Source organism: Panthera tigris, chromosome D2 (assembly GCF_018350195.1).
Source record: "Panthera tigris isolate Pti1 chromosome D2, P.tigris_Pti1_mat1.1, whole genome shotgun sequence".
In the NCBI taxonomy this organism is placed as follows: domain Eukaryota; kingdom Metazoa; phylum Chordata; class Mammalia; order Carnivora; family Felidae; genus Panthera; species Panthera tigris.
This window is the reverse complement of record NC_056670.1, coordinates 76,109,768-76,137,757: the sequence shown is the minus strand read 5'-3', so window position 1 is coordinate 76,137,757 and position 27,990 is coordinate 76,109,768. Positions and strand designations below refer to the sequence as shown.

At 47.0% G+C, this 27,990-nt stretch overlaps 1 protein-coding gene and 1 long non-coding RNA gene across 4 annotated transcripts in view; one reads left to right on the top strand and one right to left on the bottom strand.

Moving 5' to 3' along the window:
• Nucleotides 1–906: 906 nt before the first annotated feature.
• LOC122231994 lies at nt 907–1,618 on the top strand. The gene is made up of 2 exons (XR_006209308.1): nt 907–993; nt 1,252–1,618. It is a non-coding gene; the product is annotated as an uncharacterized LOC122231994 (long non-coding RNA).
• A 6,400-nt stretch (nt 1,619–8,018) lies between these two features.
• Nucleotides 8,019–27,990, bottom strand: part of WDR11 (WD repeat domain 11) — a 67,607-nt gene continuing 47,635 nt past the window's right edge. The window contains exons 17-29 of one of the 3 annotated variants that reach the window (XM_007084867.3): nt 26,715–26,821; nt 26,191–26,305; nt 25,734–25,905; nt 17,152–17,260; nt 16,222–16,284; nt 14,947–15,012; nt 13,762–13,927; nt 13,025–13,120; nt 12,331–12,496; nt 11,758–11,855; nt 11,181–11,326; nt 10,144–10,223; nt 8,019–8,968 (exon numbers count right to left, since the gene is read on the bottom strand). In XM_007084867.3, the coding sequence (XP_007084929.2) occupies nt 8,811–8,968; nt 10,144–10,223; nt 11,181–11,326; nt 11,758–11,855; nt 12,331–12,496; nt 13,025–13,120; nt 13,762–13,927; nt 14,947–15,012; nt 16,222–16,284; nt 17,152–17,260; nt 25,734–25,905; nt 26,191–26,305; nt 26,715–26,821 (1,542 nt within the window). In that variant the 3' untranslated portion in view covers nt 8,019–8,810. Of the gene's footprint in view, nt 8,969–10,143; nt 10,224–11,180; nt 11,327–11,757; nt 11,856–12,330; nt 12,497–13,024; nt 13,121–13,761; nt 13,928–14,946; nt 15,013–16,221; nt 16,285–17,151; nt 17,261–25,733; nt 25,906–26,190; nt 26,306–26,714; nt 26,822–27,990 lie in introns of those variants that run through there. The other 2 variants (XM_042960100.1, XM_042960101.1) reach the window with 2 other exon arrangements.

The window sequence follows — 27,990 nt, the reverse complement described above, 5'->3', positions numbered from 1 at the left end:
GTCCCATTCTGCACCATGCTGGCTTTAGCATCCAAAATCCAGTGTCTCAGAAAATTCCCCACTGGGGAACAGTCCAAGACAGAGGGCCACCCCAGTTGTCCTCAACATCTCTGATTCGTAGTTTGCCCTTCCGTGAAATGGGACGAGACTGTCTACCGTGAAGCCGTAGACTCGGACGGAGCATGGCTTGGCTCGCGCGTGCAGGTGGGAACTTGGCTTCCGGAAGCTGAGAGGCAGGGGCTCCCGGGAAGGCGTTCATTCTCCAAAGCCGACCCACCAGGGCTGCCCAGACATTTACCATCCCTGACCCACGTGACCCAATAACGAGACCCAACATTTGCCGTGCCGAGCTCTGTGCCAACAAGGGAAGTGCTGTCACGGTGCTCACTGCGCTGATGATGAAACTGAGGCATGGGAAGGCTAGATTAACGTGTTTAGGGGTCACACGACTGGCTAATGGCAGAGCTGGGATTCAGAGCTGGGGTGGGCTTGGGGGCGAGTGGGCCGGGTGCTGCCGAGAGGGGGCAGGGCAGACCCAGGTGGCGGGTGACAGAGTTCAGGCCGTCCCCCCGTTCCCGTAGAAACTGAAATATTGGCTTTTCAGGACAGAGGTGGCCTCTTGGTACCTACAGATTTCAGAAAATACAAAACAATGACACATCATTTTCCTTTCTCGAAAGCGCTTCTGTTTTGTATTCATTGACCAGAGGATGTCGTCAGGCTAAACACTCCAGTTAGTCAGTTTTCAGGGAATTGCATTTAATTAAAACACCATGTGCATTTGCTAAAGGACATGAAATGTGATGAGAAAAAGGAGCCCTGCTGCATGTGCCGGGAAACACGGAAAGTTCCGGAATGTGATTACTCCACACCTGCCGGTAACCCTTCTAGAACACTCTGCAGAGTCTAGGGGGCTGCCCGAGGACACGGTCAGGTGGGGAGGCTCTGGAAGGCTGCCCTGAGCCCTCCTGGGGCCCACGGCTCCACAGCCGGGTAGGGCTGCGTCCTCCCTGGGCCAGACCCTTCCTTGGGGACCTAAGTGTGTGTCTGTCCCCCCATCACATGGGCTGTCTCCGCCTGGCACCAGCTTGGACTTCAATGCAGTCCCCTCTCTGGCTTTTCCCCAAAAGCCAGTCACATGGAGCATCCAGTGGATTTCCTAATTTTAGATTCGTGAGGTCATGGGGTCAGGGCCGATTGCACAGGCTGTGGCATTTCTGAGAAAAAGCTGTTTCATGTGTCTTCTCCCAGGGCAGCTGGATGACGTCACAGGCAGGGTGACGTGGGCCTGTGGTCACTAGACAAAGGCAGGGTGAGCGGGCCTGCGGTGCCCCGCAGCACGTGAGAGTGATATGGAGTGACGTCTGTCAGCAGCCCACGGCTTGGCCCTGCCCCGAGGCAGGGACTGCTGGAAACGAGCCCTCCAGACCAACTTCCTGTTGCTGCCGTGATGGAAGAGCGGCTCCTGGGCTCATCCCCTCAGGCGTTCGGAACTTCCTGTCCCCCTTGCGGGCTCGCTGGGCACTTGGGCCAGGAAGCCTCTGCATCTGTCCTCTCTGGGATGACGGGTGTGGGGCCCCAGCCTACTGTCATGCTCATTAAAGGCTCACTCACCTGAGAAAGAGTGTCGGAGTGAGCGCTTGGAGAAGGGGCAGAATCCCGACAAGGGGTGGCCGTCCCCCGCTCCTGGGCCCTGCTCCTCTGCCTGGTTTCGCCTGGAGCAGGACAGGGCAGGCCAGTCCCGGTCCTGAGTGCCTCGTGCCCAGGAAGGGGGGCAGGGCTCCTACTCAGATGGGCGGAGGCAGATCGCAGACCCCACATGGCCCCTCCTGGTCTGAGGCCCTACGACCCCGGCATGCGGTGCCACTAAGCACAGGATCCTGAGTAGGGGACACAGGGCGGGCACCCAAAGAGCCCCTTAGACAGGGAGGAGAAGACACACGCTGTCAGCTCCTGCTAGGACGAAGGAGCACCTCCTTTTCCTCTACCTCCCTGCCAGGCCCCCTGTATTATGCATGCATTCATTCAACATTTATTTATCAATGGTTCTCTATGTGCTAGACCCTCTTCTGGGATCTAGGGACTCAGGAAAGAACAAGAGTAACCCAGCCTTGCCCTCATTGAGCCTGCAATCCAGTGAGCAAGCCGGGTCAAATGCACACAACACTGGGGTTTCTGGAGATAAATGAAGCAGGTCAGGGAATAGAGAGAGATGGGGTGCTAGTTACAGGACCTGGCTCAGGGTCGGCCTTTCTCATAATGAGGTGATTTGAGTAGAGAGAGGAAGGAGGAGACAGAGCCATGCAAATGCCTGGGGAAGACAGCTCTGGGCCAAGGGCACAGCAACCACAAAGGCACAAAAGTGATGAGGTGGGGCCATGATTCCCGATTGGCACGGTCAAGGTCAGAGATGTGGACAGAGAGGTAGGAAGCCAGGGGCTAGATCAGGCAGCGCCTTTTAGAGTCAGACCCTGGTAAGGACTTTGGATTTCACCCCAAGGGTAGCGGAAGCCCCTGGAGAGATGTGGCCAGGGCTGCAAATGCTGAGAATACGTGTCCAGAGGGTCACTAGCTGCTTTGTGAACAGAAAGCAGGGCTACCGGTGAAGCAGGGAGCCGGCAAGGCTGCTGAGTCCCCCGCCTCCACATCTGAACTTCCTTCTCACGTGCAGTTGGCTGGGTCCCACTACCGCGGTCTGAGGACCCCAGCAGGCTCAGGAGGTCCTGCCCCTTCCTCCTGGCCCGTGTTTCCCTCTGTCCCTGGCTAGTGATGCCCGCAGCGCTCCCTGGGCCCCGACTCCGCCCACCCAGCCTGGGGGACCCGTTCCAGCACTCCTGAAAAATGGAACCAGCTGCTTGTGCTGGTTCCAGGGCCATTTTCACGACCACACCTTTTCCTGTGCTGTTTTATGTGCCTGGGCACTCCCGGCTCGTGCTTGCTGGTCCTAATTCTGCCCACCGTTCAGGGCCGTGCTGATACCACCTCATGGGAGCTTCCAGGGAGTCGGCCTGCTCCCCGTCACCCCTGGGCCCTCTGCACCCGCAGCGCACCGCCCCTGCTCTGTCTTCCGTTGCGGCATCGTGCCCTTTCATGGTCACTCCCCGTGGATTCTGTCCAGCCCTTTCCTGGTGAGGGTGAACTTGCCCTGCTGCCCAGTGCTGCCCTTCACCTCTCTGCCCCCTCCAGCCCAGCCTACCTAGTTTTCCAGAAGTATCCGGTGGTGGCTGTGCCAGTACTCAGAGGGTGGCGGTTCCCATGGGGAGGGACAGGGCAGGGGCAGCAACAGAGGATGGGGACGTAGGAAGAGGCTTTGGAGTCTCAGGCAGACCTGTTGCGTGTGGATTTTCACAACTGCTAGAAGCTGGCAGAGGTTTCTAGAGGTGCCTCAAGAGACAGAAGGCAACCCAGCAGGTGCCATATGAAGTTCTTTCCACGAGTTTTCCACAACGCCAGAGTGGGTAAAGGCAGAGCTAAGTCAGGAATCCAGCCTTCCCTCTTTCCGTCTGAATCCCAGCTCCCGCCCAGGCAGTGGGGCTCCAGACGGTGAGGGAAAGCGAGCCACGCCATCCATCCTCAGCGAGGTCAGGCAGCTACACGGCAGAACACGCTGTCCCAAGCTCCACTCCCCCCTTTGCCCCCACATTCAGGTGCTGGGCACGATCACCGAGCGGGTTCAGAGGTAAAGAGGTTCGGTGGAGTTCCTCTGCCGGCCAGAGTGTGGCTCCAGCAGGCCCTCTGAAACGTGTCGGTATTTCTCAAAGCACAAACTTAGATTCTTACCATCACCTGAACTAACCTACTTTGGAGTCTTGCTAGGACATTACCCTCTGGGACGGCTTCCTAGCTGCTTGACAGGACACAGTCCACTGTCCTTGACCTGCTCTTGGCAAAGACCGGCCACTTAAGACGAGAAAGGGCCTGTTGTTCGATTAAATTCCCCACTGACACGCACGCTGGAAGACAGCTAGGAAGCAAACGATCTGTAGAACTGAATGTTGTTGTTGGACAGGTAGTTACCAAGAAAACTCCCCGTCATTCCCCACAAATCAGCCTGAGAAATCTCATTTCTTGGGCCTCCCTCCCTTCCATAACGTGTCTGTGCAAATTCCGATTTGCCGATTCCCTCCTGAGCTTTTCCACTTGATTATATTGCAGACTCGTCCATTTTCCACTTCTGGTTACTGTCCCACTTCCCGGTTCGTCCACGTGGATGGCAAGCCCTAGCCATCAGTCACTGCGACTCCCCTGACCCAGGACTCTCTCCCCAGGACGATCTTCATAAATGTGTGCACCCTATGAATTCACATCAGCAACAGCAGTACCTACCACTGGCTTAGGACAGAGTATGTTTCATCTTCTACCCTGCCTCAAGTATTCTGGCTAAAAAATGATGGTGAATGTCAAAAGACTAGAGTGAAGTGAGGGTCTTCCTAGGGAAGGACACGTTGGGAGGTATCTGGAGTAAAACTGCGATTTGCTTTGAAATGCTGATAGGTCAGAGCGCCTGGGTGGCTCAGTCAGTTAAGCGGCCGACTTCGGCTCAGGTCATGATCTCGCGGTCCGTGAGTTCGAGCCCTGCATTGGGCTCTGTGCTGATAGCTCGGAGCCTGGAGCCTGTTTCAGATTCTGTGTCTCCTTCTCTCTGACCCTCCCCCATTCATGCTGTCTCAAAAATAAATAAACGTTAAAAAAATTTTTTTAAATAAAAATAAAAAAAAATAAAATGCTGATAGGAAACAGCTCTTGGATTTAAACTTTTATATCTACAGACGCCTTTAGTCTCAGAATTGTCAGGAGTAAAACTAAGGTCACCCCAGGTGGTACATGTCGTATGTAGTTTCCCAGATCCACCACCATGGAGATCTGGGCCCGTAGAGGAGCCAGATGGGAGGGAGCCCAAACAGCTTTCTGTAAAGAGATTGGTTCTCGTGCACCCGGTCACAGAAAAATCGCAAAGGGCTTCATACTGATCCGTGCCCAACAAGGCAGTAGGACACCTGAAATTTCATCACAAGGAAGCACTTGGGTCCTTGAGTAGGCATGGGCAAACTTTTGCCCATGAAGTGCCAGATATTTAAATATTTTAGGCTTTTCAGGCCATATGGTCTCTGTAGCATCTACCCAACTCCACTGAATGAAAACAGCCACAGACAACAGATGGGCAGGACTGTGTTCGATAAAACTTTATTTACAAAGCAGGCAGTGAGCAGGCTGGTCTGCAGACCCCTAACCTAGAGGAACAGTTCCAGGGAGAGGCCCCTTCCGGATGACCCTGCCTCCTCCCCCAGCCTCCACCATCAGCCCACTTTCCTGCAGGGTTAAGAATACCGTTAACTGCAAAGAGAAAACTGACCTGAGCTACATTTTGAAGGTAGTGACTGAGGAAGGTCTTTTTGTCCGATCTTAATTCTCCACTATCAGTTGAAGCCTGTCTTTCTGAAGCAGTACATCACAGGGTTTTGAAGAGCCCTCTTCCCTAACTGCACTTGGCTGTGCTAAATATAAATATGGAAGCCAGGAAAGCTAAAAATCAACCCAAATTACCTGAAAAATGCAGAATGTCTTTCCTTCCCTGACATTTAGAACCGTTATCTTATCTGTCTGACTAGGTCTTTATTTCTCAATATCCCTTAAAAAAAAGAAGGGGGCTGCGATGGTGTTTATTTGGCCTTTTCAGGCGAGAGAGCCAAATGCTGAAGGTAAATGCTTCAAAGTGCCAGAAGGGACTCCTGTGAGAGCTTCAGAACCACTGGAAATCCTGAGTGAGACAAAAGTCAGGCTTTCATGGGGTTATTTTCAGTGGGTCCTGCATGGCTGAAAAGCAAACAAACTGAAGGACCCTCTAAGGACAGGAAAGACAGCGGACAATCTGCTCCCCAACGTGTCCTCCAGACCTGCCTGGCTACTTAGCTGCCAGCAGCTCTCAGAAGCGCGTTCCCAAGACTCAGCTTCTTCGCTCCCCTTCTTTTAAAACAGCAACACCTCGGGGCGTCCGGGTGGCTCAGTCGGTTAAGCGGCCAACTTCAGCTCAGGTCATGATCTCACGGCTCGTGAGTTCGAGCCCCGCGTCAGGCTCTGTGTTGACAGGTCAGAGCCTGGAGCCTGCTTTGTTCAGATTCTGTGTCTCCCTCTCTCTCTGCCTCTCCTCCGTTCACGTTCTGTCTCTGTCTCTCTCTCAAAAGTAAACATTAAAACAAACAAACAGTAACACCTTCAAGGGTCCTCAATCTCAAGTGCCGTTTCATTTTACTGAGTTCTTTCACTCACAAACCGTCTGGAGTCCATCAAATCAGTTACAAGAATGTGACCCAGAGTCCTGCTGGCTGGAGGCCTCTCCCGGCCGTGCCTCTGCCCTGCAGGACCCCTTCTGCTGCACGGTGACAAGTTCGCGCCTCAGCCTGACGTGGGTCACGTACCGCCACTGAGGAGAACGAGCTATCATGGATGACCACAGAGCCCAGGAGTCCCCGAAACAGGACACTGTCCTCACGAGACGTGGCGTTTCCGGGCAGTAACCAGCCGGGAGGGGAACTGGTTTCATACCAGCGTCTGTTCTGTGGATTTCTGACCAGGAATGGCAGTGAGGGACGGGAGGCTCGTACAGATGCCACTCCGGTGTCGATTTCAGAAGAGCGAAATGTCCTGCTACCACTTGCAAAGCAATGGACGTACCTGCAGCAAGGCTGCGGGGAGGCCTACAGCATGCCACGGGGCGGCAGAACATCAGCCACGGAGCAGGAAGAAGGGAAGGGTGAGCGGCAGGCAAGGGCTCTGCAGGGGCCAGCCGGGAGGCAGGGGTCACCCAGGGGCCTTCCTCCCGCCTCCGCCGGCCTGGCGGCCGAGGGAAGGGCCAAGGCCCAGACGGTGCTCCTGTGGGCACGGGAAAGGGAGGCGCCTGTAGCCCTGAAGCCACTGTCGCTCTCGTCCCAATTCCGGCTGCGGGTTTCATCCTGGGAAGCCTCCCTCGTAAGGCCCTGGTAACACCATGCTCCTGAAGATCCTTCGTGAAAAGATAAGCAGAAGTGCAGGCTGCCTATGAAGGTGATTCCTCCTCATCAGCTCTTGACCCTGAACACGCAGCAAAGGTGAGTGTAGCTAAGGGCCAGCTTCCAGCCCACAGGGTCACCAGGGAAAGGGGAGCCCAGGTTCTGTCTGGAATGGGACTTTCAGGTGGATCTTGACAGACCTGGTCTCCGTCTTGTGAGGAGTAACGACTGCCATTCTACCAGCTGGACCGTGACAGACCTCGGGCCCTCGGCCGTCCCTGATTAACGGGTTCTCCCCGCGCTGCTGTGCCTGGCCGTCCTCTCCTCCATCCCCACAGGCCGGCAGCGCCCCATTACTTAGTCACTGGCCTCGAATCCAAAGCATATTTAATTTTCAAAATGCCCCACTCTGGAGTACGACTTCTTATTTTTCCTCTTGGCTTAGTAAGGCCAGCATTCTTTTTCCCTTTAGCTAGCTGATGGCCGAATAAACACAATATATGGGGGCAATCATTTAACTAATAATATACAGAGAGTGGTGTTTGCCCATGGCCTTTAGGTATTCAGATGTAACCTGCCTACAGGACAAATGGATGGATCCTGTATTTCCTCTAGAACCTTCAGCCAAACTGCCAGTCTCGGAACAAGCATTCCTTTTGACAGGCCCGTCCTCCCCATGGATTCCAGTTCCTTGTCAGAGGGGCTCAGATTGACCTCTAAGGGCAGAGGCCATGATTCTATCTAAAAACCATATGCGGACATCCAGGAGGGATGACAGGAATGCCACCCCCTCTCCTCACCTCACCGAGAGCTGCACGCCGAGCCCTGCTCCCTCCGGAAATCAGAGCAGATCTGCCCAGGGGGCAAGGGCTTGGTCCAACCCTGCACCACACTCCCAGATTTCCTACTCCAGTTTCTCTGGACTCGGCCCGCAGCCTGGACTCTGCAGGGTAAGCACCTGGACTGACGCCCGAGAACCCAGCACAGCCCCTGGCCTCGTGCACCGCAGCTCGGGGAACACAAACGCCTGGCTGCAATCTCTTTTTTATTTATCATTTCTGTAAGTCACAGACAGCAATAATTTACAATTGTCACATCTCACGTATGTCAGTTATTGGACAAACACAAAGACAGAAAATTCAAGCACAGATACTTCAAAAAGGAGGTTAGTGTCATGCATCAGAGAAGGAGTTAAAATTCAAAATACCCAAGATTCCACATCCTAGAATAAAACATAAAGCTTAAAATTTCCCTGTGAGCCTATTAGCCTAAAATTACAAAATTTAGCAACTGCCTAAAGCAGAGAATCAACCGTTCTATGTTCTCAAGGTAAGAAACAAGGAATGCTTTGGTAAAGTCATCTTTACTGTTTAAATATTTCCGCTCTGTCCCTTGAATGACTGTGTATAAACACAGGCACAGCACATATTTGAGAATTAAGTCTCACAAACTTCTCTCACTATTAGATTTTCCAAACATCTTTACATTTAGTCAATGAGAAAAGCAATTCAGTCACTTGAATTTTAAGTTTAAAAAAATTAAAAGTATTTCCAGGGACTCTTAAGGCTGTCTCCAAAAGTATAAAATGTTATATACCCTTTCAAAATCTGAAGCGTTCGCATCTTTTTCTGAGATCAACACGGGACGTGGAAGTGGCCCCTGACAACACACATGCTCATTTGCTGCTGTGCACGTGAGCAGCTCCCGGGGACCCTGGCAGGGACGGGGTCCTCCGCAGTCTGGATCGTGACCGTGAGCACGGCCAGACCAACCTCCTGCCCCGCCCTGCTTACGAGGTCAGGTTCCCCAGCACAGATGGACTTGTCACTCTTCAGTCCGTTCTAGCTTGGGGGATTCCAGCTCCTTCAGTAAATCGCTGCCAGCCGCTCCAGCTTTTGAAGCAAAAAGAACCGCTCCCTGTTTGAAACCGAGGTTCTTCAAACTTCGGGCATAATCTGCATATATAGCAGAGATGAGTTTCTGTAAACCACAGTTAAGGAAAAGAAGGGCAGAAAAGGCTGTGATTATATTCCACCAAGCTCCCATGGGCAGGAAAGAAAGACCAGCTCCGTGGGGGGCTGCTCAGAAGGGACGAGGGTGCCCTCAGGAGGGCGCAGGTGCAGACACCTGCCTGGGGGAGGCGAGGTCTGAGTACAAAGCTATTCCTTCTAAGGAAGATCCAGCTAAATCCTCCTAGACTCCCTCAAAGCCTAACGCAGCCAAAGACTAGAAAAAGAAAGGGAAGATGTAAGTGTACACCCTGTGGCATCTGAAAGGCCCAGAGGTGGGTGGTTTGGGGGCAGATCCAGCTTAGGAGAGAGGTTCTGATGATAAAGCCCGCCCTGAGGCAGGAGCTCTGGCTACCTGGGGCGGGGGGTGGGCGGGAGGAAGGGGGGCGTTCAGACAGCCCTGTTTCATTGCGCTCTGACATTCCAAATGGCCCCTTCCAACTAGAGCCAAGTTCACCAGTGCCTGGAGATAGGATAGTGAATAAGTTCAAGTTCAGTTTCATTGTCTGTAAAAAAAAACATACACTATATATACACAGAAGACCAAGTATCTGGCAGAAATGAGGCCACAATGTAGTAACTCAAGAGGAGGTGTGATGAGAGCAAGCAGGGCTCAGCCAACACGAGCTCAAGCCCAATCTTTTCAAAGAAAAACAAGTGACTCATGTGAGGTCAGAAGTCAAAGTTCCTGCTAATACGTGGGCCACCGTGACTTGCCTGCATGACGCACATCTCTGAAGTGCCATCATGGTATCATGGTTTCCCGTTAGACTGTCGCTTTGGGTAACAGTATCTTTTTTACCTATTCCAGAATATATATTCCCAGGTAAATATACACGTTTTATTCCACGGAGTGCACTCTTTTCAACAGCACTACTTTAAAGTAGCACCACGGCTCCTGGACTTGTCCTCAAGTATTTCCTTTAAGTTCAAACAAGCCTTCACAGAATGCGGAGTCCCGTCCCTTTCCAGTCCTTCCTGCCTCCCCGTCCATCTGACAGCTGATGCCAGCGACGCAGCCACCTTCTTCCTGACCCTTCCCTCCCATCCTCCCTCCTTCCTGACTTCGGTGGATCTGAGTACGGACCTTCGAGAAGCCCACTCAGCCACTTGCCTCCCCTTGGCATAATCCACCCAGTGAAGGATATCCGTGTCCTCGGTGACTTGGATCACACCATACTTGAGACAGGCTTCCACAAACAGGGCAGCTCTATCGAAGTATCTCATGCTGCTCAAGAGACCAAAGTGAGTTCAAGCTTTGGGATTTACAGCAGTTGGGGGCAGACCCACCCAAGGGTGTATTTCCGTACAAAGACTTGTTGTGCCCGTTCTCCCTGGAAACCTAAGTGCCAGTAGGTTATACTAGCACCTTCCAATCTCTGGCTCATAGAGGAAAGCAGGGGACAATACTCGTGTCCCCACCCCCAGGCTCTTTTTAATTAACATTTACAAAAACTGTGAAATAGTTGAAATACACACGAATCTACAGAGATTAGACAAGCATTCACATATCCACTGACCAGATTTAACAAGGAATTTTTGGCCATATTTGCCTCAGCCTCCCTTAATTTTAAATGTCCTGGAAGGGATACATATTATTTTCGGATATTATTTTGGGACATCTCCCACCCACAACGCTGACACCCTTCCTGCTGCTCTCTGGCCTTCATTTTAGTTACACTATTCAAAGCTGAATTCTCTGAAGACTTCTTTTATATTGTTTTACTTTTTTTTTCTCGGTTTATTTATTTATTTTGAGAGAGAAAGCGCATGCATGAGTGGGTGGCGGCAGAGAGAAAGGAGAGACTGAATCCCAAGCAGGCTCCGCTCTGTCAGCACAAAGCCCGACTTGGGACTCGAACCCACGAATCGTGAGATCATGACCTGAGCTGAAATCAGCAGTTGGACGCTTAATGGACTGAGCCACCCAGGCGCCCCTTTTATATTGTTTTTAAATACACGGTACCTGTTAGGTCTGGCTACTATACTGGCGGGAGCCCAGAGCTCCCAGGCCCAGTGAAGACGGGTAAGCATGGACCGTTCCATTCCTGCAGGGGTTCATAAACCTAACCCGTAAGCTTCTCCTTTCACCCCGCATGGCGAGTGCTCCACCCACACCACAGAGCCTCAAAAGAGCACGAAGCAATCAGTCACCCCGACTCGCCACGAAGCACTCTGGGTGTACCTGTGAAGGGTCTCGGCCACGCTGGAGAAGCAGCCTAGAGAGAGGAGGACCAGGAGAGCCTTTGACTTCTGGTTGACTTGTGGAGAGCAAAGGTGGTCCACCCACCTCTTTAAAACATCGGCACACTCTTCGGAATTTAAACGGACCTGAGAAAGAGGCCCACGTGAAAAACAAAGACATCCTGCGCTACGTAGAGAAAACTGTCACGTGATCAAAAGGGGATCTGTTTCTAGGAAGCAAACGCGAGGCCCGGCTCTGCCAGCACGCTGCCCTGACGCTGCCGCTCGCCATCGACAGCGGTGGGAAGCCCAGCCTGAGGAGCGGAGGGCCCGGCAAGGCCCCGGGGCTGGGGGCTGGGCTCGCACCCTGGCGGGGAAAGGGGCCAGCTGCTTTCGCTTAACTGCTACCACAGCGATCCATTTTTCATTAAGAAGCCACGGAATTCATCCTCCTAAATAGGAGCACGGGAGTTGCAAGAAAACATTCGCACAGCAGCTCTGCAGCCAAAAACCACTTCTAAATGACAAGGCCGAACTTTCTATCCCAAACGCTCAACGCACCTCCTGGGGTGACCTACTTTTGCAAGCCAGGCGGCCCGGTTCCACTCGCCGTAAGTCTGCAGGTAGCGGCAGGCGTCCGCGGCCTTGTCGATCAGGCAGAGCAGCTGCACGCCCTCTGGAAGACAGAACGGCAGCCGCCCCGGTGAGCCGGCAGCCCGTCCCCGACAAGCCACCACTGGACCTCATCTGGTCTCACGCATTTTATACCCACTGCAGACGTTCTTCACTCACATTTCAACGCAAAATGCTAACGGAGAGTTTTACAACGTTACCATGCGAGGATGGGGGGGCGGCCAGTGCCAACACAGTGCAGGAAGCAAACGGGGAGAGCGCGGGGCTCCCGCCCTCGCCTCCCCTGTGGCGGCTGGCCCGCTGTCCCGGGAAGCGTTAGCGGTGCCCCTTTCCCACCTAAGACGTGTTCCGGTTCAGATGATTACGAGACACGGTCATCGTATAAAGAGCTAGCGATCACTGCCTATTTTTCTCCAGCATATATCAAAAAGCAAGAACTGCCTTCAGAATCCAATGCTCTGCTGGAAACAGGCTGGATTTTCGGGAACTGACCACCACACCCCCACGGTGTGCCTTACCTGCCAACTTGCCGTTGGCAATCATGTTGGTCGCCACCAGCTTAATGGTGCTCTGGGAGGGGCCTGACGAGGTGACAGTTGTGACCAAGCAGGCTTTCAGTGAGTCACAGTAATAGTGCTGGTTGTCCGCACTTGTCTCCAATAGCAACTGCACAGCTCTGTCTGTCTAATGAGAGAAACTGTTCTTGTAACTATGAGACTGTTTTCTTCCAACAGCATCTTCCCGAATTTATAATCTGGAACACTAAAGTTTACAGCTTAAAGAAGACTTTTATTTTCAAAACTGGCTGGTCAATGCTGTGTTTATGCACAAAAACAACAAAGTCTCCCACTGCTTCTTTGAAATAAAGGCAAAACCACAGTCTGGCCTATGCAAATGCTCAAGAAACTGCTTACTTTAGCTTTGCATCTGTCAATTCTGAGACACAAAACCAGACCACACCCAAACAGTTAGGTCTCATCGGACATTTATAGAAGTCAACATTCCAAGCTGGTCAACTACAGATTTTTGCTTTCTCACAGGTTTTGTTGGTCTTATTTTGAAAGACAGCCTAAATTTACATGTATACTTTCAGAGGAATACTCTGATCTATCTACCCATTTGTGTGTGTGCGTGTGATCTAACGTAATACTCTGAAATACTAATCAAAGAGCAGCTCCTTGAAACACGAAAGAGTTATAAAAGTTGACGTACCTGACCCAAGAGAAGTAGCTGGTCTGTACATTTCCTTGTATGATCATAAGTTGACCGCTTTACTTCCTGGAGATTAACCCTTTCCAGCTGAAATTTCTAGAGTAGAAAAAAAAAGAAAGAAAATTGAGCCTGGATTATAAGACTTGAATTAAATTTTACCATACTTAAAAAAATCATTTTATAAACCCTATTTTGACTTCTGACGTTATTAGATAGTCAACTTCATAGAAATCCAACCATTTAATAAGAATTTGATTAGGAAAATTGTTGACATGAATTCTCATTTGTGTGCAAGTTTGCCCATTTACAGAAACCGGGCATCAGGTGCAGCTGGGTGAAAGCCCTCTGAAGTACTGAGTACCGAAGTACTCTACTGCAGTGAAAACATTATGAAACCACCTTTTTATACACAACACGGCAAATTCAAGTCAAGTGAAAGAAATATTTGTTATTTATAGAAAATAAAATGAGAGAAATTAAAAAGAGTCTTCTAGGTGAACAATTCTAAGAAAACAAAGGCTTAATAATAAAATTCTAATGTGTATTTAAAGACTCAGTAAGCATCTATGAGCTTTTCCAGGCCGGAGTCAGGCCTTTTTTAGGCAGGGGTGCCAACAGACACATTTCTGTTACACGATTTCAACTTAGCTGGCACGTTTCTCGAGTTCAAGATAGTCGCAAAGACATAAGTGGTCAAGATGAGGGCGTCACAGAGTTTCACATACGAAATGGAATACCTGGAAATAGGCATTTTCACAGAGGATGTCATAACATATATCCAGCGGGTTGTTCACTTTGTCCCGAGGGGCGGCCTCTCCAACGGCTGGGCTGCGCGGGGACGAGCTGTGCAGGTAGTGTGCGGCGACGGTCCAGAAGTGCAGCTCCGACTCGTCGCCGTACAGCCTGACAAGGGGGACACCGAAGCCGCGCTGAGCCCACACGGCAGACATGGGTGCGGCCAGGGGCTCCCCCAGTAGCCTGAGGAGCCAGGAGCCTGGCGCCGTCACGTGACAAACCATCCGGGACACCGGCCTGGGCCGGGCAGGGGGAAAGAGGAAGCAGCGCCGTGTCCAGCCCCGTCACTGGGCCTCCCACAATGCAGGTGCCTGAGCACACGGACCCTCCGTGCCCCAACCTCCCGCTGTGCCGCGGGAAGATCAGCGCCGTGGTTCCGAAGCCTGGGCAATGGTTCACCCGGTTTGCCATTAGCACACGTTTTAATCTGGACCGGAGCTTCACATTAAAGAAATTCCTCTGGGAAAACTGGCTAAATAAGGTATGGAAATAGTTGCAATTTATTCTCTGGGGAGTGGACGGAAGGGTATTTTTGTGCAAGTGACAACTCTGTTGTACAGTGAGGAAGTTACAGGTTACTGCTTCTAAATACAATTTTTCAGCGTATTTGAGGACATACCCTTTGTGCCTGATACTTTAAAACATGCATTTTTTAAAAATTTTTTAATGTTTTTTATTTATTTTTGAGAAAGAGAGACAGAGCGCGAGCAGGGGAGAGGCAGAGAGAGAGGGAGACACAGAATCTGAAAGCAGGCTCCAGGCTCCGAGCTGTCAGCACAGAGCCGGACACGGGGCTTGAACTCGTGAACCACGAGATCATGACCTGAGCCAAAGCCGCACGCTTAACCGAGTGAGCCACCCAGGTGCCCCTAAAACATGTATTTTAAAAAGCTGTCCATAGGAGGCAATCTTTTCAGTAGAGAAGGCCTAGATCTCATGTTAAAAATGTAATTGTTTTTCCTATTTGTATTACTTGTTTCAAAGTTAATTGTAAATCAAATCTAAAGGATGAACTGATATGCCGTTTTAAAGTCTGAAAAGGTTTGGTCTTAAATAAAAACCCTTCATAAGACAAATGAGTTAATCTGAAATACTCTTGTCTCTTACACAGAGCGTTTCAGTGTTACCTTGAAACAAGCAGGCATCTCTGCAATAGAGTGAATTCCGGATCGAGCAAGAGTTTCTTTATGTCACTGCAAACAAAAATCCAGACAAAGGCAAGGCAAAATTTTTGAATCAAACAATAAAGGAGATAAATCACTATACTCTTGAAAGGGGAAATACACTCAGTATTGTTAATCTACTTAAAGTTTTGTTATTCCTTAAATTTTTTGTTCTTTTTGAACTAGGTAGTATGCCTAGAAGGAAGTTGCTTTGCCATGACACTGAAGTTACAAATGCTTTAGAAGGCACAGAGTGTGTCTAGGCTTAGAGAACTAGAACCTGTCAACCACCACAAGGGCGTGATCTCTGACTCTGGCTTACACCCTGGCAACAGGTCAACTCATGGTTTTGAAAACAAGAACAGATGTCTAACAATAGGAACAAGGTCACTGTTGATAAAATGATTTGCTAATCATCAGAAACAATATACACTTTAGGAAAGATACATTCAGAAACTGTTCCCAAAAAATACATAAGGAAAAAAAGCCAGGTTTTTGTAAGTTGGTTTTTCTAAAATAGCCATATATAGAATATTCATAAATCAGGGGAGGAAAAGAGGTTCTTTAAATCTTTTCTTGTCCACTGAAACACAAATGTTAACTTTTGGATGCAGAAAACAGTAATTACTTTGAATCTGGCGTCAATAAAACATGGTAAATTTATTACATGTGATAGATTCTAAGATTGCAAAAATGCATCATGTTTTACCAAGAACTCCTGGTGGACCCATACTTTTCCACTTCCTTTGCAATGTTATTCCCAATGCCAATTAGAGGGTACTTCTAAATGCCCTCCCTCCAGGGAGCACATTAGTTTCTCAGAGTTGTACACGCGCAGCACTGGACACAGAGAACTTATTTTAGAAAAGGCAGCTGCCACACAAGAACCACCCTGTGCGTGGCCTCTAGCACGAGGCTTCGCAGGGCACTGCAGGTGGAGGTGGGCGGAGCCACAGAGGTGCTCAAGCCACAGCCTCCACCCTGCCCTGACCTGAGACCACAGCAACCTGATGCTTATGGACTTGGCGAAGGTAGATGTCGTCCTTGTAACTATTGACTAGCTATGTTTCTGCAAAACAAAGATCCTCAAGGGAGATAAACCTCTGTGAACAGAACGGTCTCGCCTTGGGGCTACTAATATTTTCTAAACACAACTTACTTTAACTTCAAAAAGCCTAAATTATAATATTTTCCTTCTCCTAGTCTTATCTTTTCATAAAACGTAGCCGGAGTGCTTACTTTGACAATGAATTCAGCTGTTCTTGAAGGAGATTCTTTATTTCTTCATTTTCTGGATAATCACTGTACAGAAAAGATTGAGTCAGCTCATGCTCTTACACATGTAATACAACCATGTATTTCTTCACCAGAAAAAAAGTTGTGCCAATAAATACCCTTTGCAATAGCTGGTTTAAAAAGCTGGTTAGAGACCAAACAGCAACTACTCAAGAACCTATCAACCACCTTTCGTGACTGCTTTCAGTTTTAGTTAAAACAAACAAACAAAAATGAGTAAAGAAAGTCTCATTGGCTTTCAAGAAACCAGAAAATTTATCAGTTGGCTCTAAAAACAATCATTTTAGATTCATGTTAATAAGGAACCTAGCAATGACTAAAGGAATTTGTTCTTTCTGCTCTGCAAAATGGACATTCATTTCTCCAAGGAGATACTTCTTGGAGAATAGATATACCCATCACACTATTTTTTTTTTTTTTTATTCCCCTAACCCCTGCCTACCTGTGCACTCGACATGGCAAAAGTCCAATAACACTCGCAGATTTAACTAATAACCATACTACTAGTCACCGTATATTTTTACAGTGAGGCAGGTGGGGACATTCATAAAACATACAATACCTCTGCAGTAAGCCCATTCTTGCTGCTTTTAAAATGGATTTGAAGCCTGGCTTCAAATTCCTCTTGGCCTAATTGGCCATCTTCACACTCATCATACATACCACATTCCACATTTGGACCACAACCAGAGAGATGCTCGTGTACCCAGCCCCCCACACGCCCCCGGAGGGTGGGGACGAGAGGCACATCAGGGATTGTTCCAATGTGTCTGCCTCAGCTTGTCTTTACAGGCTCCCGCTGTACTGATTTTCAGGGTGCCCTTCAACCCCAAGGAAATTAAGAAAGGAAAACAGCAAGTGGTAAAAACTTACACATGAGAAATGTCCAGAGAATATTGTCCGTTCCACGGCTGGTGTAATAAGAAAGCTTTCAAGGCAAGCGAGGCCCTTGGAATAAGGAGATAGGGGCACCACACAGGCTCTAGACAAAATAATAATAATAATAAGAATTAAAAATAAATAATAATTAATAAATAAAATAATAAAATTTCTCTCAATAAAATTTTGTAGTCCTGCTACGAAGCTTCAGCTACAGCAGTTTACAGAGAAGTCAACAGAGAACAAAGTAGACATGTGGTGGCAGCTGAGAGAGTGTACTCAGTGTAATCACTGCTTAAAGACAAGCAGGCGAGGAGTGGGGAGAGTCTCTTCATTCAAATGATTAATATCTCTTTTTCCCCTTTTTAAAAGGTAACTGTCCTTGTGTGGTATGAAAACACTGATCTTAAGTGAATAAAAGATTCAATGTAACAAAACTCAACCGACATTAAGAAAGCTCATTATTTTGAAATACTAAAAACAGTACTTACCGGTGTCATCTGATACCATTTGCCATCTTTGCTCTTCTGAGACTATTAGACAACACGGCCCATCAACCTTGAGCCTGTCACTAAAAGCCACCTCTGATCAAAGGCATTTTCAGGTCTCACTTGTAAGAGCAGCCCTTGAACAGAAGGATCATCTTCCTAGACCACGGGCCCGAGCATCCCCTACGGGCAACAGTGGCTTACTTAGGACACAACAGAGATTTGCCTGTTGTTCAGCACGTTCTAGCCTAAAGAAGCAGAAGCCCCAGGGCCCGGTGTCTACGCAGCTGTGCGGCAGCTAACTTACACAGCCTGCTGGGTCGGACACTCGAGCGAATACAGTTCTTCGGAACTTCATTTCAACTTTAATGAATTAACCTTAATTAATTTCAACTAACTTAAATTTAAAAACTAATACTTGATTCGGTCATCGGATAACTTTTAAATCTATTAGGAAGAAGATGAATAGCTTCGTGGCCACTTTTTCAGTTGTAAATTTTATAGAATCTAAAAACAGCTTAAGTATTTCTGCTGAAAATTTGTCCTCTGAATTAAGATAAGTTCTAATGTAAAATACACACTGGATTTTGAAAACTGAGCACTCAAAAATGTGAAATATCTCATCAGTAATTTTTTTTAAATTTTTTTTAACATTTATTTATTTATTTATTTATTTATTCATTTATTTATTTTTTTAAATTTTTTTAATGTTTATTTATTTTTGAGACAGAAAACAGAGCATGAACAGGGGAGGGGCAGAGAGAGAGGGAGACACAGAATCTGAAACAGGCTCCAGGCTCTGAGCTGTCAGCACAGAGCCTGACACGGGGCTCGAACCCACGGACCGTGAGATCATGACCTGAGCCGAAGTCGGACGCTCAACCGACCGAGCCACCCAGGTGCCCCTAACATTTATTTATTTTTGAGACAGAGAGAGACAGAGCATGAACAGGGGAGGGGCAGAGAGAGAGGGAGACACAGAATCTGAAACAGGCTCCAGGCTCTGAGCGGTCAGCACAGAGCCCGACGCGGGGCTAGAACCCACGGACCGTGAGATCATGACCTGAGCCGAAGTCGGACGCTCAACCGACCAAGCCACCCAGGTGCCCCTAACATTTATTTATTTTTGAGACAGAGAGAGACAGAGCATGAACAGGGGAGGGGCAGAGAGAGAGGGAGACACAGAATCTGAAACAGGCTCCAGGCTCTGAGCGGTCAGCACAGAGCCCGACGCGGGGCTAGAACTCACGGACCGCAAGATCATGACCTGAGCCAAAGTCCGACGCTTAACCGACCGAGCCACCCAGGCGCCCCTCATCAGTAATTTTTAATACTGACTATATGCTGAAAAAATTTTGGATATGCTAGGTTAAATAAAATTTTTATTAAAATTAATTTTATCTGTTTCTTTTTACTTTTGTTAAAGTGGGTACCAGAAAATGTAAACTAACATATGGGGCTCACATTACATTTCTACTAGTACTGCTTTAGAAAACTTCATTCTATGTTGTTAGCTAAGAATTAAATCATAGATAAAATATCTTGTGTGGACTTTTCAAAGTCAGAACATGGTCAGAAATATTTCTTTATAAACATTTTTTTAAGTTTATTTTTATTTATTTTGAGAGAGAGATAAAGAGCAAACGGGAGAGGGGCAGCGGGAGAGGGAGACAGAATCCCAAGCAGGCTCCATGCTGTTAGCGTAGAGCCCCACGCGGGGCTCAGATTCACAACTGTGAGATCACAACCTGAGCCGAAGTCAAGAGTCGGACACTTAACCAACTGAGCCACCCAGGAGCCTCTGGTCAGAAATATTTGTAATACTACTTTTTTTCAAACCCAAGAGTTTTAATATTGACTCATTAAAATCACTTAAACTGCAGTCCATATTCAGAGGACCTCTGTTACTTCCTTATCCTGACAGGTATATTCCTTGTCGGAAGCCCAGCATCCATCCAAGATTCCTGCCTGCACTGGCTTCTCATGTCTCCTGAGTCTCCCCTAATCTAAAACAGTCTTCTCACCTTTTTGTTTTTGGTCTTACACAATGTTTTCATTTTGGAAAAGTCCTGGCCCATTCATTGTCTTAGGAACTGGTCTCCATTGTGACTTGTGTGTTTTCTGAGCCTCAAACTCTGGTCAAACATTTTCGGCAAGAAAAGGATACAAGGGATGTTGCATACTTCCCACCACATTCCATTGGAGGGAGCATGTCAGCTGGCCTCCTGTTAACAATGAATCTGATCATCTAGTTAAGGGGAACTCATGGGCTCTGTCCTAGTCAAGGCACAGTTTCCTCTTTACAATTAGTAGGTAACATGGCGGGGGGGGGTGCAGCATGGGGAGATACCGTGAGACCGAATTTCCCATTCCCTTCCACCCAGTGGTCTGACACCCACTGATGACCCTGGCTTGAGCCAACTATACATTAGGAAGGGGAATTGGTGATTTTCTAGTTCCATCATTCTGTTTCCATTTATCAACCAGCATTCTTCTACAAATAGAAGCCTTCTCGCCCACACCCGTTCCTCTTTTTCTTTGAATATTACTAGGAAATAACGGATTAAAAAAAAAATCAATACAGCTGTTATTCTTTGCAATGTTCAGACGGCCCCAGATTTGGTAGCGGAAGCCCCTAAATGCTAGTTTTTACATCTTTATGACAGGTTCTCATTAGTCTTTCAATTCCTTCCTTAGTTTCTGGCAACACACAATGTCCCAGACTCATCTTGTAACTTTCTTGCCTCTGTCCTGGAATAAACTGTCCAAGGAGCCCTGGTTCTTTTTAGTTGGGAAATGGAATTTATAAACCAAATCTGGGTGCAAGGAACGCTCATTGCCATCTAAATGTCATTGCTTCTAGGTGTGAGATCAGTATACAGAACCAGGATATGAGGAAATAAGGAAATAACATTAAAATTAAGGAAATCACATTAAAAAAAGAAAAAAGTCACGAATTTATACTGGTATCTCCAATGCAGATCCACTCCTGGAGGGTTCTTCCTCCGCACCCCCCATTCCGTGTCTGTATCTCCCTTTTCCCTCAGTAGGAACCCTGGTTCCCCTAAACTGCATTTACTGGCCTGTTCCAGCTGATAATATACACAAAACAGTTTCAGAATGACTAGTGCCACTGTCAACGAGTGGACTGGTGCCACCACCCAGGGCAAATTCCTTTGCGGCTCTTTGTCCCCGGTATGAACCACTACGGTGCACCGGGAGACTTCTGGCTTTCAGTTATTTGAACTATTCTTACCAATTTGTCATATGGTTTGGATGAATGGTTTGTGTTCAATTCCAGAGTTTGCTTTTTCTTTCACCCTTGTTTTCATTTTATGGTTGACCTCTGAACAGCATGGGTTTGAACCACACGGGTCCACTTACAGGTGAATTTTTTTCAATAAATACAGCACCATACTGCAAATGTATTTTCTCTCATGAGTTGACAAAATTCTGATTTCATGAAAATCTCCTGTGATTTTCTTAATAACATTTTCCTTTCTCTAGCTTACTTTATTATAAGAATACACATATAATACATATAACATACAAAGTATGTGTTAATCGACTGTTTAGGTCATTGGTAAGGATTCTGGCAACAGCAGGCTATCAGGAAAGTTTCTGGGGAGTGAAAAATTATACTTGGATTTTCAACTGCACGAGGGGCCGACAGCCCTAAGCCCCATGCTGTTCAAGGGTCACTTGTATTTTCTGAGTACGCACAACATTTACGTGATTCCGCACTTGAAACTATATGATATTAGTCTATTCACTGAAGTCTCACCCATCCCGATTCTCTCCATCTTTCCATCTACCTCCTATGACTCCTTTTACTAATCGTGTTCTTTAGATCTTGGATTATTCTGCGTTGCTGTTATTTCTGTAAAAGAAGCAAGTGCAGAAGCAGACCGCACACACCGTTACCCTGGCATTGCTCACCTACCCATCCCCTATCACTCCACATCAGTTCACAGAGACAGCCCTCATTCTAGTTTACTGCTAGACTATCCCATTGTGCACATATTCCCAAATTTATTCTCTCCAGAATTTTGCTACGGTCACATGTATGGATGGACATGTCCGGGTAAATCGTTAGTAGTGGAACTGCTGAGTAAAAAGGTAAATATACGTGCGCTTTTGTGAACTACTGCCCAATCCCCTCCTCCGGGGAGTGCTCCGTGAGTACTGCACGAGTTACTGGTTTCCTCAGATCTGCAAGGGCATGTTTTCAAGCTCTCAATTTTTATTGATCTGACAGTTGAGAAGCAGATTCTTAGTGTAATTTTAATTTGTATGTTTCTTATTAGGAATAAAGTTGAGCATCTTTTCATATATTTAAGGGCCATTGGTATATATATATTTTCTTCTCTGTGGATAGTCTATTAGGACTTGGAAATAACTTCTAGAAATACCTTCTCCCAGGTTATCATTTGTATTTTGCTTTGCTGATAGTTTCCGTTGCTATGAAGTTTTTAAAATTTTTCCATTCGGTAAAATTTATCTCGTACACCCAGGTTATTAAGAGAGGAATGTACCTGGTAAGAGTGAGACTCACCTACATACCTACAGAACCATTAAAACCAGCACCGGAAGAGATGAGCGTGGGTTAACTTATTAGCACACTCTCTCTCTACTCACCCTTACTAGACAACCACGTAATCCTCCAGCTCTCAAGTCGGCCCCTGCCACTTTCAGACGGTAGTGGCTGCTGGCATTAGGTTACAAAATGTTTGGAAATAGTAGTCCATGTGAGGACACAAAGACTTAACGGTACAAATTAAGCTTGGAAACAGAGGAAGTTTCCAGGTTAAGTGGTAGTTTCTTAATCAATGGACAATGAAAAGACACAAGAGAATATTCTTAAAAAGCAGCACTCCACAGTTTTTACATAATGTGAGCAAGACAACCTTTACCAAGCCAGGGCAAACGGAGGGAAACGTCTGATTTTTAAAAACAAATGTGTCATTTCTCCGAAACGAAACATTGCTGATGGCATCCCAATGGGGGTGAACAAATTGCAAGTGAACTCCATTCCCTTCTACCTTTCTTCTCAAGGGCAAAGATCAGCCATGAGAACACAACGGGTGACCATCTCGCAGCTAGAGAAAGTCAGCTATAAGAGCTCGTTCACGTCTAGAAATGACAGTGTAGAATGAAAAGGCGGCTCGTGGCACAGATACTCTCCCTCACACGTTCTGCTTGGTCTGGGCTACAGCTATTGGGGTGTCAAACAGAAGCACGCCCAGACTCTTGGCTGCCTGTGTGACAGCGGTGCAGAAAACACTGAAGAGCTGAGAAGAAAAGCAGGAGGAAGATCGCTCCCCCGCCAAGCGGAGGTGGCAAATGGCAAGGCGCGCAGGCGGTCTGGGAAGGAGAGGACCCTGCCCTGGTGACTTTTTCACTATGACGCAATGAGGGGGGGAAGAAGGGACACAAGAAACACTACTGACATTTTGGGCGGGACCATTCTTCATCGTCCAGACTGTTCCATGCACTGCATGCTGTTCAGTAACCCCAGACCTCCCCCCTGCCCCCCGCAAGTCGTGACACATTTCCAAATACCCCAAAAGAAAACCACTGGAAATGACTGGAAAGCAGAGGCAGACGAAGAGGCAGGGTTTGGGCATAAATCTGACTGCAGAAAGCCTCCTTCTGTGTGCTCCCTCGGGGAAAAGCGTGTCGTCCAGCAGTGGCCCGAGCAGCCGGGAGGAACCGGACTGTGGTCTCTAACACCACGCCGACGCCTTTCAGGGTGTGTGGAAAATGCATCCAACTGGAATGTCATTAAACAAGTCCCACACTCTTGGATTCCTTCTTGACGCCGCTAAAAAAAAGTCTTATGATTTTTTTTTTTAATGCCATTTTATGACCCTGATAAATAAGGCAGCAAAGGTTCTCCAACTCAAAAACAGGGCCCCTCGTCTTCTATGTTTGTCAGACCTTCTCGCTTATTGAGGTGGGGAGGGCTGAGACAAATGTAAACGGGGGGACAGGGGGAGAGGACTTTCTAAGCTGTTCTAAGAAAACCGACAAACCTGAACCAGTAGGATATTCTCTACTTGTTATTAAGGAGAATTAAAGAAAATTTATTAAGTGTATCACTGCATATGACCTAAAATGATTTTTCATCCCATATTAAGAAGCCCAAACTGTCTAATTCCCCAGAATAAGAATATATTAAACATAATTTTCCCAGACCATATCAGCATGTATCTGGAGGTAAACACAGAGACCTCTTCTTGCTAACTCCATATTTACACTGCCACCAGTTTTGATTCTTTAATGGGTATCGAATGTTGTTTAAAGGTCAATATTGACCTTTCCCCATTACTATTTTAAAGACTTTCCCTTTCTGGCTGAGGGTACATCACTAGAGATTGGATAGGAATGATTTAACGATGGGCTCCGATTCTGTAGTCACTTTAATTTAAGAAAGAGCTACCTTGGCTTTGGTAGACTCGAATTTTAAATTAATTGTGACTGAAAAGTTTTCAAACATTTGGATTATACTAGCGCACCTCTTTAACCTACAACTAGTACCTAAATTAGAAAGAAAACCATCTTGAAGTTCCCTCGATTTCCGCAAGAACTTGAGGTGTGTTACGGAAGGAAGGAGGGGATGGCCGCCCCTCTGCGGAGCTGGCAAACGTCTCAAGGACAGATGCGGGCATGCAATCCTCAACCCCTGGCTTCAGCAGGTGGCCATCACAGTCACACAGGAGGAAGCGACGGTACCAAATCCACTGGCAGGGGTAGGGAAGCGACAAAAACAAAGCACACCTAACAGAACTTCGAGGGAGCCCGGCCAGCATCCGCAGCACGCTGGGAGCACCTCAAGCAGGAACGCAAGGTCCAAGGGCAGGTTTCAAAACACTGTCTCTGAATGTGCCAAAGACTGACCTTCCAGAGGTACAGACAGTTCCCAGAGCTGCCAGTTCTAGGCTGAAACTCAGCAAGTGACCAAACAAGTCTCTTAGGAAATGTTCTACAGATCAGCAGCCTGGAGTGCACACCGCAGGGATGCCTGGAGAATACTTAATGCAGGAAGTTTCCTGCTTCGCTCCAATTAGGATCAGAAGGTCTGTCTCCCTCCAAAAGCACATTCCAAGGATGAACGCTGTATTTCATTGGACACAAGCTGCCTTTCAAACCGACAATCCCACTCTTTTTTCAAAGTCACAGAGGTTATAGTTACTAAAATATTCTTCATTCTGATAAAAACAATCTAAAAATAGGTATGATAGAGCAATCATCTAATTTTATTTTGACTGGCCATTTAACCTATCTTAAGATAGGTATCAAAATTCATGACAGAACACTGTCTGTCCTTACCAAAGTACCTTTTCTATGATACATGCTCACCCCTTTCTTTTCTAACATGGTTTGTTTTCTTCCTTCCTTCCTTCCTTCCTTCCTTCCTTCCTTCCTTCCTTCCTTCCTTCTTTCTCCCTTCCCTCCTCCCTCCCTCCTTTTCTTTCTTTCTTTCTTTCTTTCTTTCTTTCTTTCTTTCTTTCTTTCTTTCTTTCTTTCTTTCTCTTTCTTTCTTTCTTTCTCTCTCTCTCTCTCTCTCTCTCCCTCCCTCCCTCCCTCCTTTCTTTCTCTCTCTCTCTCTCTCCCTCCCTCCCTCCCTCTGTCTGTCTCTGCCCAACATGGGCTCCAACTTGTAAGATTAAGAGTCACATGTTCTACCTACTGAGCCAGCCAGGCGACCCCAGTGATATATGCTTGCAAAAGAGATCAAGCTCATTAGGAAAAAGCCAGCAGCACCTAACCACTAGATTCACCTCCTCTGATGAGTTCTCCTGAATTCTAAGTGTATCATTTTTATGTAAACATCTTTGATCTTTTGACAAAGCACTCTGCAAAGGGTCAAAGAAGGGGCACTTGCCAAACCAGAGGCGGAGAATGACTGGCATCTGCAGTTACAGAGTCCAGCGCACTCAAGCTTGAAGTTAATATATTTCCTTAAACTCAGATGGTTAGAAAGCAAGACCGAAATGAAACACAGGCAGCTCTGTCTTTGGAAGAGAGCAGCCTGGACGAAATAAAGACAGGTGTCACACACACACTTTCACTGGCGTCCCATACCGGTTAACTCTTGTTCATCCATTCTGAAACACGTGGACTTCATAGACATCTCCAGGACTCGGATACACCCATCATCTGATGCCAAGATCACTTTATCTGAAGTACACCAGTCCACATCCAATATCCGAAAGGTCACGTTTCTTCCGCTTCTTAAACTGCTCACCATCTGAACCTACAACAGTGAATTTGGTTGTCATTTTCAGAAAGAAAAGGAAGATGTTCATCACAGACGGTGCCAGCGCGAGTTAAAACCAAACAGTCTTTGGCAATCTCCTTTCCACATGCAGGTTGCATTTTAAAGATTCCAAAGACAGTGATACCATTAAAAGCGAGAAAATGGTTTTGAGAAGCTTGCTCAACCCATTACACAGGCTTCATTTCTACATCAGAGGGAGGGAGAAGAATACAGCTCCTGTATACAGCTTGGTTGGAGGGCCCCTCCCGGGGCTGAGCCCACCTCTTTCGTGTCCCACACTTCCGCACCGTCGCTGTACATTGCTATTAGTTTTTGGTTTCCTTTACCAGGGGCAAAACGAATCTTCCTCACCCAGCTGCGGTGTGTAGGTATTCCTCTGAGGACACACAAAAACAAAATGCCAGTATGAAGCAGGGTAAGATCTCGTCACCAGAAACTATGTCCAATGACTCTAGGTCTGTTTTTGACAAGGTCTGGTGACGCGAGAACCACTTTGCTTTCTGGGACAGGGGTCCCATCCGACGGAAAGGGTCTGCCTTTTCACAACAACTGGAATAATGTCTCAGCAAGCACTTCTGCCTGCACACTAAATGTCTCCGACGAATGACCCAGAGCTTGGCTCAAGGCCCTTCCTCCCAAGTTCAGTGACAAGAGACCCAAGGGTGCAAGCGACACCGGGTCATGTTTAAGGATCCTACTTACCATGTCACAAGCCTCCGAAGGAAATGTAACAAGAAGCTACTTTTTTTTTTTTAATCAAGTAATATTGCATTCTTAAATCATACCTGGATACTCTGCCTTTCAAGTCCCAAAAATTTAAATTTCCATCCATATCTCCAAGAACTAATGTGTCACCTTTCCAAGCGATGCAGGTAATACTACCCATACTTCCCTAGAAAACAACAGCAACAAATACACATGGTTTTCACTACGTAAGAGCCATCAAAACAGAGAAATATTTTTACCTAATGTGATAAAATAATACAGGTATTTTAATTAAAACTTCACTATAAACGGTTTTGCTTTAGTATGAATGCCATCAAATACTAACAGACTTCGGACACTAAAAGTGCCACCCACCTAGTTCATCAATTTCAACGATGAAGAAACAGGAGATTTCAATTTGACAGACATTAAGTTATCTGAACTAAATTTATAGAGAAAAGCTATCTTTTAAGGAAGAAATACCTCATAGAAAGCAAATTAAAAGAAATAAAGAGAAGGAAGAAAACCTTTTCCAGAGAGCTCTTGTCTCCAACTTATCATTCACTGCAAAAGGATAAACCAATCTATTCCACAGGAAACTACTCAAAGCTGTTTCAGAACGGATTGTGCAGTTTTTCTACTGAAAAGGGGACCCAGAGTTTCACGGATACCTTCAGGAATAATGAAGGTAAAAAGACACTGTAGATTACAGGCGTCTGCACAATCTGAATTCACAGAAAGCTTTGCAAAGAAGGTACACATGGAAACTCAAATATAAGAAGGTAACACTATTGTAGTAACTCCCAGGCGGGGGAGAAAGGAGCCTACTGCTCTAACAGACGCACAGAGCCAGTGTGACAGAGACCCTAGGAGTTCTAGCTGCCTGGGCTTGGATCTGAGCTTTATCACTCAAATCTGTTGTGTGCTTTGGGGCGCATTCACTTAATCTTCCTGCCTCTTGGATTTATTATGGATCAAGTAGGTTAAGCTCATGCAACTTGAGGAGTTCCTATTACTTTTAATGAATTTCTACAGGAAAGGGCTCAAAACAATGACCGCTACACAGCAGTCAATACATGCTACTATTAAACCATATTATTGCTTATTTATTTCTCCACTTATTAAATCTGCTTTTACAGCTATAAAACAAAATAAAAATAAAAATCCACATGCTTAGTTCTCATGCTATCCATAGTAGGAAGTAGAAAGCTCAAGGTTTGCCAAATTGACTATTAATAGACTGGCCCACACGTCAAATACTGCATAAATCCTAGTGGTAGTCAAGAAATAAAAGAAAAAGACTGGATTAAAAATGAATTATTTTAGGGGCGCCTGGGTGAATCAGTCGGTTAGGCA